Source organism: Triticum urartu, chromosome 3, assembly GCF_003073215.2.
Source record: "Triticum urartu cultivar G1812 chromosome 3, Tu2.1, whole genome shotgun sequence".
NCBI lineage: Eukaryota > Viridiplantae > Streptophyta > Magnoliopsida > Poales > Poaceae > Triticum > Triticum urartu.
Window position 1 is genome coordinate 549,790,539 of NC_053024.1, and position 15,436 is coordinate 549,805,974.

The following is a 15,436-nucleotide window of genomic DNA, read 5'->3' on the forward strand; positions in this document are numbered from 1 at the left end:
CCCCGCCTCTCGTGATCCTGTACGGGAGAGGGGCGATCAGGTTTTTGGGGAGCGCACTCGCGCGACTGCTGGCAGCGACGACTTCGTGAACGACGACTTCTTCCCCGACCTCGACAACCTCATCCTCGACGACATGGGCGACAACATCAACGTCGGCGGTGCTGCACCCGCTGCACCGTATGTGATTCTATCCTTCCTGTTCGAGATCGTGGTAGAATTCATGTTTCTAGTATGTGCCCTAGATGTGATATGTTCATCTGCTATGCTAGTTCGCATGATTAGTTTAATCTCTGCTGTTGTGGTCATGATTTATATTCTGTTTATTCGGATTAAATCTCGTAGTAATTTTCTCATATTTCCAACAGTACCTGCTTTACGGTATCCTTCTCCTCCAGCGTCAGCCGCACCGCCAACGGCACGCACTCCTGCCGCCGGCGGAGGCCGTCGACGCGCTCGTAGAGTTGGTCGGGCATCCCTAGCCCCTCGCCGGTGGCCACGAAGGACACGTTCAGGACGTTCTGTGCCGGGACGCAGAGCTCGCCGAGATCGGCGCTGGCGAGGGGCACGCCGTCGTACTCCACCGCCGCGCCCGCCGGCTCGAAGCAGTGCCGCCACACGTTGCCGTTCTTGACGCGCAGGTCGACGTGGAAGGTGTGCGGCGCGCCGGCGCGCAGGTCGAGGCCATCAAAGCTGGAAACGGTCACGGAGAACTCGGGCGGGGTGGACTCGAGCGTGATGGCGAGGATGGTCATGAGGGTCGCAGCGAGCACAACGGATCCGAGCAGCACCGCCGCGAGCACAGGATGGCTCTGTCCAAAACTTTGACGTTCATCCATGGATGGATGCTAGGTCCGAGCTGACGAGGCCGCCGAGCAATAGTTGGCAATAGTTGGAGTATCTTTATCTTTACCTACTAATAAAGCGGCTATCGCTTCTGGTTGTCCGTCGTTAAAATTACCCTCCATATTGGTAAAAATTACCCACCAATGCCATCCGTAAGTGGAAAACGGTACTAAAAATCGCCGCCTCCCACGCTGTTTTATAGCTGCGAGACGAGCAATAGTCAATGAGTGATGAGTAGCAGGGTGGTTGGCCTATTCCTTCTATAGCGACGAGACTCAGGTTCGATCCCTAGCGTCAACAATTTTTTATCTTTCTTTTCTCACGCATGACCCATCTATGCATTCATGAGCCGGCCCATGTGCGGGGCTTTACTCCCCTGTTTCTTCTGATTTTACTTTTTTGTTTTTTCTGTTTTCTTTCTTCTTTAAATTAATTCGGGATCTAATATTCTAAAGTTACGAGTTTTCAAACAAAATGTTTGAGAAATCATAAAATATATGTGAATTCAAAAATGTTTAGAAAAATCTTTCTTTTCTCACGCATGACCCATCTATGCATTCATGAGCCGGCCCATGTGCGGGGCTTTACTCCCCTGTTTCTTCTGATTTTACTTTTTTGTTTTTTCTGTTTTCTTTCTTCTTTAAATTAATTCGGGATCTAATATTCTAAAGTTACGAGTTTTCAAACAAAATGTTTGAGAAATCATAAAATATATGTGAATTCAAAAATGTTTAGAAAAATCTTTCTTTTCTCACGCATGACCCATCTATGCATTCATGAGCCGGCCCATGTGCGGGGCTTTACTCCCCTGTTTCTTCTGATTTTACTTTTTTGTTTTTTCTGTTTTCTTTCTTCTTTAAATTAATTCGGGATCTAATATTCTAAAGTTACGAGTTTTCAAACAAAATGTTTGAGAAATCATAAAATATATGTGAATTCAAAAATGTTTAGAAAATCATAAAAAAATTGCAGATTCAAAAAATGTTAGTCGTTTTGCAAAATTGTTCGCAATATTATAAAAAAATCACAATTTGGAAAAATGGTCGGGAAATAAAATCAAGTGCATGATTTTGAAAAAATGATCATGTAGTCAAAACATATTCGGAAATCTGAAAAAAAATGGCCATAACATTTTAGAAAATGTTCACAAAAAATGATTTTTAAAATTTGTTCCCCAATTTTTAAAAAAAATCATCGATTCAAAATTTTTTTGTTGAGTCAAAAAATGTTAATGAATTTGAAACCGTTTCATACATTTAAAAAGTTTGTAAACAAAAGTAATGTTCATTACTTTTTTAAGAAAATAAAAAATTTCAAAAAAAACATGTTTGTCGATTCGAAAAACTGTTCACTGATTCAAAAGTATTTTATGTTTAGGATTCGATTAGTTTTTTGAAAGTCTTTATATGTCTTGGCATTGGGAGTAGTACGTAGTTAATGAGATTTGTTTTTAAAGTTTTAAACGTTCCCTTGCGCAACATAATGACAAATGTGGCATGCACTGGCAAACTCATAGGCTTGGGATTTACCACGTCAAATGCATTGTGATCATGTGGACATCGCAACCACCATCCAGTAGGGTGAGAAAAAAAATAGCAACATGGTGAGCCACAGTGTTAAAATAAAGTACGCTTATGTGTCAGGATATTGAGTCATACTTATTTGGTTAGCCATGATTTTTTGGCTCCCGTTGTAACGCACGGGCATATTTACTAGTTAATGATCAATAATCCTAGAACTACGAAGGGGTTACGAAGGGGCTACGATAGCTCCGAGTAGATGGATGCAGCCGTTTAAAATACGTGAGGATCTCGATCCCTACACGCGAGGAAGTTCTGTTCAGATCAAGATATATCCCGTCGCTGCCCAAACGGACTGCCTCGGGACTCCTGGCCGATATATATTCGTGAATCGTGATGCAGGAGTTGGGCTCTCAATCGTAAAGACTAGAAAAAAGATTCAGGACAACCAAGATCGAAGCATGGACTTCGACCTGGAGCAGGCCGCCTACCGTGCCATCCCTTCCGACCCGCGCGGCGACGACGACGACGAGGCGCCGGTGCTGGGCAACGCGCCGGCGGCGAGGTTCAGCGACAAAGAAAGGCTCTTGTTGCTTGTGGTATTTTCTGTTGCACTGGTGGCGCTCATGCTTTTCCCCGTGTACTACATGGAGCAGGCCAACGTCGTGTCGTTCTCCGTCGGCGTCGCCGGCTACGAGGGCATCGACCCGGCCAGGCCCGGCCGCGTGGTCTCACCGGCGTTCAACCTCACGCTGCGCATGAACAAGACGTGCGCCGACCGCGCCGAGGTGGTCCTGACCTACTCCGGCGTCGCGCTCGGCTGGGCGCGCGTGGAGCCGCGCGGCTGCGTCTCCCGGGAGCCCTGGGGGAGGGGCGTGGAGGTGGTGGCCAGGGCCGACGGCGTGGGGCTCTCGACGCCTCTCCGGGAGCGCATGGCGTCGGAGTGGCGCCGCTCGGGGCGGGTGGAGCTCGACGTCGACGTGGCGGTCTACAGGGAGACCGGTGAAGGCCGGCGGTGGGGCTACCTCGGCGGCAACACCCTCGACAAGGTGATGCGCTGCAAGGTGGCGGCCGACGGACGTCCGTCGGAGTCGCCACCTTGCCCATGGTATTCTCTACTGCCTCACAGTTATGACAGATTCCGCGGTAAATCGTAGACCATCTTTGGGTTCAAGGATTTTCCGATGAATTTTCAAGGAATCAAGTTCTGTATGAAATTTCGTAGGAAATTTATGTGCAATGATTCAACTCGAAGCTGAATGTACTGCTGTAATTCATTATCCAACAGGACTTGCATGTTCTAATTAATCTTACTACTTTGTCCTCATCGCTAGATTAAAAACAAATACAAGACGTGATCACGTGAACCAAAGATAATTTGATGAATCAACAAATCTACCCGATGACCTAGCTTAGCATAACACCATCTGCAGGGAATAATATCCATGTGGACCAAGGATCCCTAACAAGGGGATTGATTGATCATGCTACTGCTACAAAAGAGCAGCTTGGTGGTGAAATACACCTATGCCCAAGCTAGCATCATTGACAGTAGCAAACTCAACACGGCCCATACCCTAATTTCCTTCTTATTTCCGCGGCTTCTGGCGCCCGAGAACCTGAAACGGCAAACAAGACGAAAGATATCAAATTACAGAAAGTAGTTCAAACTAGGCCTGTAGCATTGTTTCACTAGTGTGAGTGATGAAGTTATTTACCCTGCCTGTGATGAATTTACTGCCAACCCAAAGCCGAAAGGGAAGAGCGGGTCATAGTGTGGGTCTCCAAAATTCATGGGCAGCTGGTCTACAGACTTGAACCAAGTGCACGAAAGCTTTCCGGTGAAGCCGTAGTCCCCAAATAGCACATCAGCGACACCCTGCCCTTCTGTGCCAGGAAGCCAGGCGGCAACAAGCGCTTCCATCAGAGGAAGATATGGTTCAATGACGACAGGCCGTCCAGAGACGACAACCACTGCGCATTTAACTGCCGAACAGACGGTTCGGATTGTGTCTGGACCAGGGTCTAGGATAGTCAGATCAGTGTTATCGCCTACTGTTTCCGCATATGGTGGCTCGCCAACAACAACAATAGCAAATGAAAACTCGTTGTTCTTCATGAAGCTGTCATCAGGGTTCTCAGAGTAGACTACAGGTGTTGCATCACCAACGGTGGACTTTATGGCATCAAGGATTGTTGTTCCTGAAAAGAATAAAATCATGACCGTCAAAATTATATAAACGTCAGTTTAAATATTCCGAAGGGATACTTCAAAATTGACAATTCGAATTCACTAAGCAACCATCTGTTCCAACCAGGGTATAAGTTTGGCAGGCAGTAATCTAAAATATTGAAATTCTGTCTTTAATGAACTCAAGGACCAGAGCAACCAAAGGCATATTAGAAAGCACGTACCAGCTGTAATATCTCCACTTCCCCCCATCCATTGAATTGACCATCCACCACACTGGTAGCCTAAATTGCTAGCGTGACTTCCAGCTACGAGGATCTTACTAGCTTTCTTTGGGAGAGGCAGGAATTGTTGATTAGGAGTGTTGCCATTTTTCAATAGAACAAGTGATTTCCTGACAGCTTCTCTAGCCAATTCCCTGTGCTCCTGTTAAATTTAATTACTCAGTTACTTAGTTCTAGGTATATTTCCACACTTTTTTTATAGAAGTATTAAAAAACATGTTGTAGATCATGAACCTTCTTTCCAAGCTGATCTGCAAAGCTAAGATCAGCTAAAGGGTTCTCGAAGAGGCCCATTGTAAATTTCACTCGAAGGATGCGACTCACAGCATCATCAATTCTGCTCATACTGATGATACGCTTGTTAACAAGAGATGTTGCATCCTCAATGAACTCGGTGTAATTGAAAGGGACCATAACCTGGAATGGAATGAAAGAAGTTACTGCAGGGCCAACGTTTGTCTAGATTATTTCGATTAAAAATCAGAGTCGTTGCTACTCAGTAGGTACTAAACACTTCATGTTGCAGTACCACATTACAGATAGTACCTCTGAGCAGCTGATATTACGCGGCTAAGGTTGGCAATCAACGTTGAGTACAAAGAATGAGGCTTCATTTAGGTGATCTTGGGTTGTGATCTTAGATGCAAGAAATGGAGTCCAAACTAATTATGCGGACAAATTCAGATCAAAAGTAGAGGGGTATGTTATGGGCACTTCTCCATCTGGAACCAGATACTTTTTGAACAACAAACAAGTAGACATATTTTTTGTAGCTAGCAAAATAATAATAATAAGCAAGTGTGTTCTAAAAAAAAATACCATATCAATGCCAGCATTTATTCCAGCTTGCACAGAGTAAGTATAGTTTGCACCAGCTGGTGAGGTTATCCTGTCTATTCCTAGCCAGTCAGATATCACAAAACCCTGCAATCCGTCACCATTCTGAAGTCAGTTTACGACAACAGCAGAGGAATGTTAAATAAATTGCAGATTAGCACTAACTCTGAAGCGCAGTTTGGATTTCAAGTAGCCAGTGACTAGATCATGATTGGCATGCATTTTTTCACCATTAACGCTTGAATATGAAACCATAACAGTAGCGACACCCTTGATAATGGAGTCATAATATGGTGGCATGTGAATGCCTAGCAGTCCGTGCACGTCAATGATCGTGTTGTTCTCATTGATTCCATTATGCGTTCCACCATCACCAACGAAATGTTTAGCACAAGCAGCAACTTTATTCCTGTAAAAATCCATAAGCTGATACATAAGATAGAAAGCATTCAAGCTGCAAGACATTGATAATGATTATATCCCTAAACTGTTCTCGAACCATGTAGTAGATATTTCACTAGGCAGGAAATGCTGCTTGCCATAAAAAGTTGAATTACTAACAGAATGTCCATCTAGGCAGATTACCTGTCAGTTCAAAGTACAGTTTCATGCATCAAATGCAGATGCCTACAGATTGGCTCACATCTTAACTACCATATACATTAACACTGAGAAAGAATATCTTACTTGGCAACATAAGGAACTCCTTTGGTATGATTCACTGGGATCTCTCCTTGCAGACCAAGGATAATATCTGTCATCTGCTGAACAATCTTATGGTCTTCACTGTAGCTCTCATAGCATCGACCCCATCTTGGATCTCTGCAAACCTATATATACAAGAAGCATTTCCAATCAACATAACTTTTAGTGAACCAAGAGTACACTCATAACTGTTCCACTGCAGATGTAACACCTAATAAAGCAAGAAAACACCGTATTGTGCTTACTGCAATGCATGGAGCAAAGGTATATGGGATGCCTGTTGCGCGTACTTCAAGAGCAGTTGCTTCGCCAATCCTCTTTACTAGGTCAGGATCCCTAATAAACAAAATATATAAAGAGATAAAATAGTTATACAATTCCGTTCCAAGATATAGCTACCCATTTTTTTTACCATCTTTGGGTGTTTTGCTGGACAGAATTTATGTTGCTACTTGCCACATGGAGATGAAATGCTCATTGAACATTTTAGCGAATTTAATTGCAAGGCAAGCAGCCAAGCACTGTCATTTTATTTTTAACAAAATGGCCATTTAGGAAGCCTGTTGTTTCACACACAGCCATGCGTTTACATTAAATAAAATGTATATTGTTAGAGAGTTGCCTTGTAGCTCCAAGCCCAACGTTGTGAGGGAATATGGTGGCGTTGTAGACGTTGTTATTACCATGAACAGCATCAATCCCATAAATCATAGGAATTCCCAGACGTGTTGCCAAGGCACCTTTCTGGAATTCATTTACCATGTTGACCCACATTGCAGGTGTGGCCTGAGGAGCAGGGACACTCCCACCACCACTTAAGATGCTACCTAGAGAACATAATAAAATTTCGGGATTAGAAATTGAATTGCCTCATTTAAGGGTGATGAAAAGGTTGCATAATCACAGCTTGGACATGGCAATGCCACAGTGATGACTCTAGCTATGTGGTGTTAAAGCTTTCTGCTGTTAACCTCCAAACAACTACTCCGGATGCAGGGTAGCAAACATGTGTGAGCTACCGAACAACATCCTCGCACTAAGCCTTTACTGCAGGAAGCTAGGAGCTGTCACAGAACGTACCTATGAAGTAATTTTTCATGACGTCTGCAGATGCAACCGAACGCTCAATCTGCGTCATCTGGCCAATTTTTTCAGCAAGAGTCATTCTACCAATAAGGTCCTTGATTCTGGTGTTGACAGGCTGCTTTGGATCCTTGTACTTCATGTACTCTGCATCTCCCGTCCAAGCAAAACAGAGCAGTAGAAGAAGGCATCCCCAAGAAACGTTGGGGCATACCATCTCTGAAAATCTCAGTGTCTCCTCAGCGTGGTCAACCTGACGGCCCTGAAGAAAATACCTGAGTATGAGTACAGTATATGTAATAGTAGTAGTTCATACAGGGCATTTAAAATGTACAGAGGGATTTGGACATTGTGTGGTAAGAATTAGTAAATTGTTCATTCTCAGCAAGGAAAGAAGAGCTAAGTTGATGACATCTTAAAAAACTTGATGATGATTCACTCCATTGTCAGTCATGTGCTAAAAAAAAGAACAACTAAACTACTAGACTAGGTCAATGGTCCATTGACTCGGTGGAAAAAAAACATCAGTGTTGAACACATTCATTCCCTTGGGTCTTTTAATACAAGAGAATGGCCCCGTAGAATAGCCGCCACGGATGAATCCGAATTCGCTCCAAGCACAACAACTAATCTACAACTAGAGCAGTAGCAGCAGCAGCTGGGGGCGGTGGTTAAGAAGAAACCAGGTGAAATAGCAGGGTAACCAAGGTTGGGGGTTTCACCTCAGCGCGGATAAGCGGAGGAGGACGGGCCGGGGATTGATTCGCTTGGCGCGTGCGTGCTTCCCGTTGCAAGCCGAGCTCACTCGCCTTCTATCTACCGACGAGGCCGAGCGAGCCGGGGGGTGAGGGAGAGATGAGAGCGGCGGCGACTGCTCGCCGCTGCGAATGGGGCGAGCGGCGTGGGCTTGGGATTGGATGCCGGAGTACACACGGCGGTCGCTAGGCTGGCAGCCGGGCACTAATGACCAGACCAGGGATGGTAGTAATGGTTAGTGGCACTGATGGGTAAATGACAGGGTGGGCTCGCTGGTCGCCCCGAGGACCGTCCCGCTCCCCCATGTACGGGGTCGTCGCTTTGGCAGTTTCACTGCTGCCCTTCCTTCTTTTCCTTTTTCTTTCTCTTTTACTCTTTTTTCTTCTTTTTACAGTGAGACTCTCATCATCGTTTGCTATGCTCCTTGGCCCGCTTTTCCTCCCTTTTTTTCCTGAAGTAAAGCTCCTCTTGCCACGAAATTACAGTCCCCTCACTGAGCCGCCGCACGTACTATTTGCATCGACAAAAGCTGCGAGATCTGTGTTTTCATGTTAAACTAGATGAATGGTATGGATTTGAATGTATTTTTTTCTAACTTTTGTAAGGATGCTACTGTAAGGGTTTGTGCTACTTAGGGTGGGTTTTTGTTAGACGGCACTAGACGGGTTGCTTTCATTACTACCTGTTAGAAGAGAGAGGATTCGTGGAATAGTTTATTGTATTGCTTGAGTCTCGTGGGTATATATATAAGAGTACAAAGACCAACTTAGAGTACAAGACAAGGCAGGACCAAATCCTAGTCTATCATATACTTCCTAATAATCCTTATACTCAACATCCCCCCGCAGTCGCAAAGGTAGTGACGCAGACGGTGAGACTGGAGAAGAATCCAAAGGCAAGCCGACGGACACACCCCCACAGTCGTAACGGTCGATGCATCGCGGAGTCGTGGCTGGAGTGAAACCCGACGAGGTTGCTCAAGCAGGCGGTGGCCCTTTGTGCTGTTTGCTGATGTAGCCGAGAGCATGGGTGGTGGAGCTGTGGTCGAGGTAGCCGTGCGAAGAATGTCATGGTCGATGTCGAAGTAGCCGGTGTCGTGGAAGTCGTCGTGGAACCGCGGGCGCAAGGGGCGCCGAGTTAGTATGGACGCAATGGTGTCGAAGTAGTGGTGCGCCGGGAAGAAGATGTTGTTGACGACACGTCGTGGCGGATTTGCCAAGCCCGAGGACACATCGTGGACGAAGGCACGCATCGGTGTTGCCAGCACCGCGCATGCGTAGACGGACGAAGACGAAGTCGACGAAGCGCCGACCAGGCTTGCCAGGCCCGGGGACACGCCGTGGATGAAGGCACGCATCGGTGTTGCCAGCACCGGGCATGCGTAGACGAGGGACCTGCACGAGTTGTGCTCCATGTCGAAGAAGTCGGAGGGGCCAGCAGAGAAGAACTCGACAACAATTGCGGCGTCCATCGGCGCGGGGCCGATGTCACCAACGGTGGTCCGGGTAGACGAAGTGGTCAGGATAGATGACGGCGACGCTGGCGACGGGCTAGTGCTAGACGAAGACGAACGGGGTGGACGGGCGGTGGCGGCAGCTACGGAGGTAGCGGCTGCGGCGGCGGCCTGACGGCAGCGGTGGCGGCTAGGTTAGGAGTGTGGTGGCGGTGCTCGAAGTAGGCGAAGAACCCAACAGCATGACGAAGACCGGTGCGAACGGTAGTGTTCCCGCACCAAAGAAAGACGACGCGGTGTATACCACGGGAAGTCGACGCGCGGGGACGGCGAAGTGGACCGCGGGCCGCGGCGCTAGGGCCCGAAGGGGCGACGTAGTGGCGGCAGGCGGGTCGGGGCGACGACGGGAAGACCTCGGGGCGGCGGCGGGGACCGCGGGCCGCGACACTGCGGCCCGAAGGGGCGACGCAACGGCGGTTTGCGAGTCGGTGCAGCTGCGGGGACGGCCTCAGGGCGGCGGCTGGGACCGCTATCGCAGCAGTACAGCCTGTAGGGGCGACGTAGCGGCGACGCACGAGTCGATGCAGCCGCGGGGAGAACCACGGGGCGGCGGCGCTGCGGCCCGTTGCTCGATCAGTGGAAGGGCGCGCTGAACTCGAGGACAATCTTTGCAGGACCTGGGGAGGCGCGTGCAACCAACGGGCCAGGTTGGTCGCGCGGCGTAGATGGGGCGGATCGCGGTGGCGAACGGGTGATTAAGCCGATCGCGCGCTAGGTCGGGGACACCTCTCGGTGGAGGAGTGGTGGCGGCGGAGTCCGGGATGAGGCCGGCGACGACGGACGGCATGGAACGTCGTGCGGACGAGCGTGTCAGCACTGGCACCCGGGCTGCCAAAGCAGTGCCGGCGCCCGGGCAGCGAGGCCCGAGCGACCAACGAAGCAGCAGCACCCGAGTTGAGGCATCCGAGGAGCCTGACGCAGTCGGCCCGACGCAGCCAGGGACGAGGCCGGCGAGGTGGGTGACGTGGATCGATGGGCGGGCCGCCGCGCGAGTGACGGTTATGATTGGTCGTCGCATGGCGGCCTCGCGCGACGGCTATGATTGACCATCGCATGGCGCGAGGCCGCCGGGTCGGGGAGATGCAGGTTTCCCGGTGATACGTCTCCAACGTATCTACTTTTTCTCACGCTTTTCCTCTTGTTTTGGACTCTAATTTGCATGATTTGAATGAAACTAACCCTGGACTGACGATGTTTTCAGCAGAATTGCCATGATGTTGTTTTTTTGCAGAAATAAAAGTTCTCGGAATGGAATGAAACTTTTTGAGGATTTTTTATACCAATAATAAGAATTTTTGGAGCCAAGACCCACCGGAGAGGGGTCCCTGGGTGGGCACAACCCACCAGGGCACGCCCCCCTCTCCTGGCGCGCCCAGGTGGGTTGTACCCACCTGGTGGCCCCACTGATGACCCCCCGATACTATAAAATCACATTATTTCAAAAAAATCAGGGAGAAAGAATTATCACGATCCACGAGATGGAGCCGCCGCCAAGCCCTGTTCTTCCTCGGGAGGGCAGATCTAGAGTCCGTTTGGGGCTCTGAAGAGGGGGATCTTCGTTCTTCATCATAATCAACCCTTCTCCATCGCCAATTCCATGATGCTCCCCACCGAGAGTGAGTAATTCCTTCGTAGGCTCGCTGGTTGGTGAGGAGTTGGATGAGATTCATCATGTAATCGAGTTAGTTTTGTTAGGGTCTGATCCCTAGTATCCACTATGTTCTTAGATTGATGTTGCTATGACTTTGCCATGCTTAATGCTTGTCACTTTGGGCCCGGGTGCCATGATTTCAGATCTGAATCATTTATGAATTCATCATTATATCCATGTTTTAGATCCGACCTTGCAAGTTATAGTCACCTACTACGGTAATGATCCGGCAACCCCGGAGTGACAACAACCGGGCCCACTCGATGACCGTAGTTTGAGGAGTTCATGTATTCACTATGTGTTAATGCTTTGTTCCGGTTCTCTATTAAAAGGAGGCCTTAATATCCCTTAGTTTCCAATATGGACCCGCTGCCACGGGAGGGTAGGACAAAAGTGAAGGAAATATGCCCTAGAGGCAATAATAAAGTTGTTATTTATATTTCCTTATATCATGATAAATGTTTATTATTCATGCTAGAATTGTATTAACCGGAAACTTAGTACATGTATGAATACATAGACAAATAGAGTGTCCCTAGTATGCCTCTGCTTGACTAGCTCATTAATCAAAGATGGTTAAGTTTCCTAACCATAGACATGTGTTGGCATTTGATGAATGGGATCACATCATTAGAGAATGATGTGATGGACATGACCCATCCGTTAGCTTAGCATAAATGATCGTTTAGTTTTATTGCTATTGCTTTCATCATGACTTATACATGTTCCTCTGACTATGAGATTATGCAACTCCCGAATACCGGAGGAACACCTTGTGTGCTATCAAACGTCACAACATAAATGGGTGATTATAAAGATGTTCTACAGGTGTCTCTGATGGTGTTTGTTGAGTTGGCATAGATCATGATTAGGATTTGTCACTCCGTGTATCGGAGAGGTATCTCTAGGCCCTCTCGGTAATGCTCATCACTATAAGCCTTGCAAGCAATGTGACTAATGAGCTAGTTGCGGGATAATGCATTACGGAACGAGTAAAGAGACTTGTCGGTAACGAGATTGAACTAGGTATGATGATACCGACGACCGAATCTCGGGCAAGTAACACACCGATGACAAAGGGAACAACATTATGCAGTTTGACCGATAAAGATCTTCGTAGAATATGTAGGAGCCAATATGAGCATCCAGGTTCCGCTACTGGTTATTAACCGGAGATGTGTCTCGGTCATGTCTACATAGTTCTCGAACCCGTAGGGTCCGCACGCTTAACGTTCGATGACGATTTGTATTATGAGTTATGTGATTTGATGTACCGAAGTTTGTTCGGAGTCCCGGACGAGATCACAGACATGACGAGGAGTCTCAAAATGGTTGAGAGGTAAAGATTCATATATTGGAAGGCTATATTCGGATACCGGAAGTGTTCCGGGTGATACCGGGTCACCGGAAGGGGTTCCGGGCAAACCCCGGCAAAGATATGGGCTTAATGGGCCAAGTAAGGGAACACACCAGCACACAAGGGGCTGATGCGCCCCTTATAGGTCCAGCCACGTGGGGAGAAAGGAAAAGGAGAGGAGGAAAAGGAAATTATGAAGTAGGACTCCTACTTCCTTCCCCTCCCCCATCCTTCCTTTTCCCCTTGTCCAAATATGGTAAGGGGGGCCGAATTGGACTAGGGGCCCAAGTAGGATTCCTCCTAATTGGGCGCGCCCTAGGATGCCTCCATCCCTCTACCTCCTTTATATACAATGGGAGAGCACCCCTAGAACACACACATCAATTGTTCCTAGCCGTGTGCGGCGCCCCCCTCCACAGTTAACACCTCGGTCATATCGTCATAGTGCCCTGCGTCGGTAACCTCATCATCACCGTCACCACACCACTGTGCTGAGGAAACTCTCCCTTGGCCTCAACTGTATCAAGAGTTCGAGGGACGTCACCGAACTGAACGTGTGTAGATCGCAGTGGTGCCGTGCATTTGGTACTTGGATCGGTTGGATCGCGAAGACGTTCGACTACATCGACCGCGTTACTAAACGCTTCCGCTTTCGGTCTACGAGGATACATGGACACTGAGGCAGTCCTGGATTAGGGGGTCTTCGGACAGCCGGACTATATCCATTGGCCGGACTGTTGGACTATGAAGATACAAGATTGAAGACTTCGTCCCGTGTCCGGATGGGACTCTCCTTGGCATGGAAGGTAAGCTTGGCAATACGGATATGTAGATCTCCTTCCTTGTAACCGACTCTGTGTAACCCTAGCCCCCTCCGGTGTCTATATAAACCGGAGGGTTTAGTCCATAGGACAACAATCATACTGTAGGCTAGCTTCTAGGGTTTAGCCTCTACGATCTCGTGGTAGATCAACTCTTGTAATACTCATATCATCAAGATCAATCAAGCAGGAAGTAGGGTCTTACCTCCATCGAGAGGGCCCGAACCTAGGTAAACATCGTGTCCCCCTCCTCCTGTTACCATTCGCCTTAGACGCACAGTTCGGGACCCCCTACCCGAGATCCGCCGGTTTTGACACCGACATTGGTGCTTTCATTGAGAGTTCCACTGTGCCGTCACCGTAAGGCTTGATGGCTCCTTCGATCATCGATAACGATGCAGTCCAGGGTGAGGTTTTCCTCCCTGGACAGATCTTCGTATTCGGCGGCTTCGCATTGCGGGCCAACTCGCTTGGCCATCTGGAGCAGATCAAGAGCTACGCCCCTGGCCATCAGGTCAGGTTCGGAAACTTAAAATACACTACCGACATCCGCGGAGACTTGATCTTCGACGGATTCGAGCCCATGTCAGGTGCGCTGCACAATCACGACGAGCATGACGTAACTCTGTCGTCAGACAGTGTTCGGGAGATCATACGTGCAACTACTCCGGCCCTTAATCCGGAGCAAATTGCGCCATCCGAGGACGGGTGGATAGACCCCGCCATGGAGGCCACACTCTCAGTGGCGATGGAGCCGGATACTGACTTCACCCCTTACGAGAGCCGTGTTGCCGAACCACTGGATTCGTCTCTGGCCACGGACTCCGAGCCGCCTACGATCGTGCCTATCGAATCTGAAAGTGCGTTATATCGACTAGAGGGGGGTGAATAGGCGATTTTTATGAAAGTCTTCAAAACGTGGAAGTTTCGAAGACAAACGATATAAATAAACATATTACCATGCAGCGGAAGGTAGACTACACTAGGCAAACCATAGTCAAGTATTCAATGAAGTGAAAGCACAATGACTAATAGTAGCAATGTAGTAAGGATCAGGTAGGAAGATATTATGAAGCCAAACAGAACACGCAGTCACTCAGTGAAGACAAAACATAGTGCAATCATACAATGACTTCACAAGGACCAACAGTAAGTAAAGGGGAGAGAAGGATGAAACCAGTGACTCGTTGAAGACAATAATTTGTTGGACCAGTTCCAGTTGCTGTGACAACTGTACGTCTGGTTAGGGCGGCTAGGTATTTAAACCTGAGGACACACAGTCCCGGACACCCAGTCTTGAACACGCAGCTCAGGACACCCAGTCCTCACCGTATTCCCCTTGAGCTAAGGTCACACAGACCTCGCCCAATCACTCTGGTAAGTCTTCAAGGTAGACTCCCAAACCTTCACAGACTTCGTTCACCGGTGATCCACAATGTCTCTTGGATGCCCAGAACGCGACGCCTAACCGGCTGGAGGATTCACAATCCTCAAGTGTAATAAGTCTTCAGATCACACAGACAAGAAGACTTAAGTGATGCCTAACACTCTTTGGCTATGGGTGGTTAGGGCTTTATCCTCGCAAGGAATTCTCTCTCAAAGGCTTCGAGGTGGGTTGCTCTCAAACGACAAAAGCCGTACTTTAACTCTGAGCAGCCAACCATTTATGGTTGTAGGGGGTGGGCTATTTATAGCCACTAAGCAACCCGACCTGATTTGTCCGAAATGACCCTGGGTCACTAAGGAACTGACACGTGTTCCAACGGTCAGATTTCAAACACACACGGCAACTTTACTTGGGCTACAAGCAAAGCTGACTTGTCCGACTCTGGACAAGATTTGCTCTCATAGTCTTCACTCGAAGACATAGGTTTT

At 48.1% G+C, this 15,436-nt stretch overlaps 1 protein-coding gene across 1 annotated transcript; it reads right to left on the minus strand.

The window, feature by feature from the left end:
- Positions 1 to 3,603: 3,603 nt before the first annotated feature.
- On the minus strand, positions 3,604 to 8,478 carry LOC125544938 (beta-glucosidase BoGH3B-like). The gene is made up of 11 exons (XM_048708732.1): positions 8,186 to 8,478; positions 7,461 to 7,725; positions 7,003 to 7,207; positions 6,626 to 6,716; positions 6,363 to 6,505; positions 5,841 to 6,084; positions 5,658 to 5,762; positions 5,073 to 5,255; positions 4,779 to 4,980; positions 4,082 to 4,565; positions 3,604 to 3,982 (listed from the first exon to the last, which is right to left on the minus strand). The coding sequence occupies exons 2-11, from the start codon at positions 7,678 to 7,680 to the stop codon at positions 3,889 to 3,891; spliced, it is 1,971 nt and encodes a 656-aa protein (XP_048564689.1). The 5' UTR covers positions 7,681 to 7,725; positions 8,186 to 8,478; the 3' UTR covers positions 3,604 to 3,888.
- Positions 8,479 to 15,436: the final 6,958 nt, after the last annotated feature.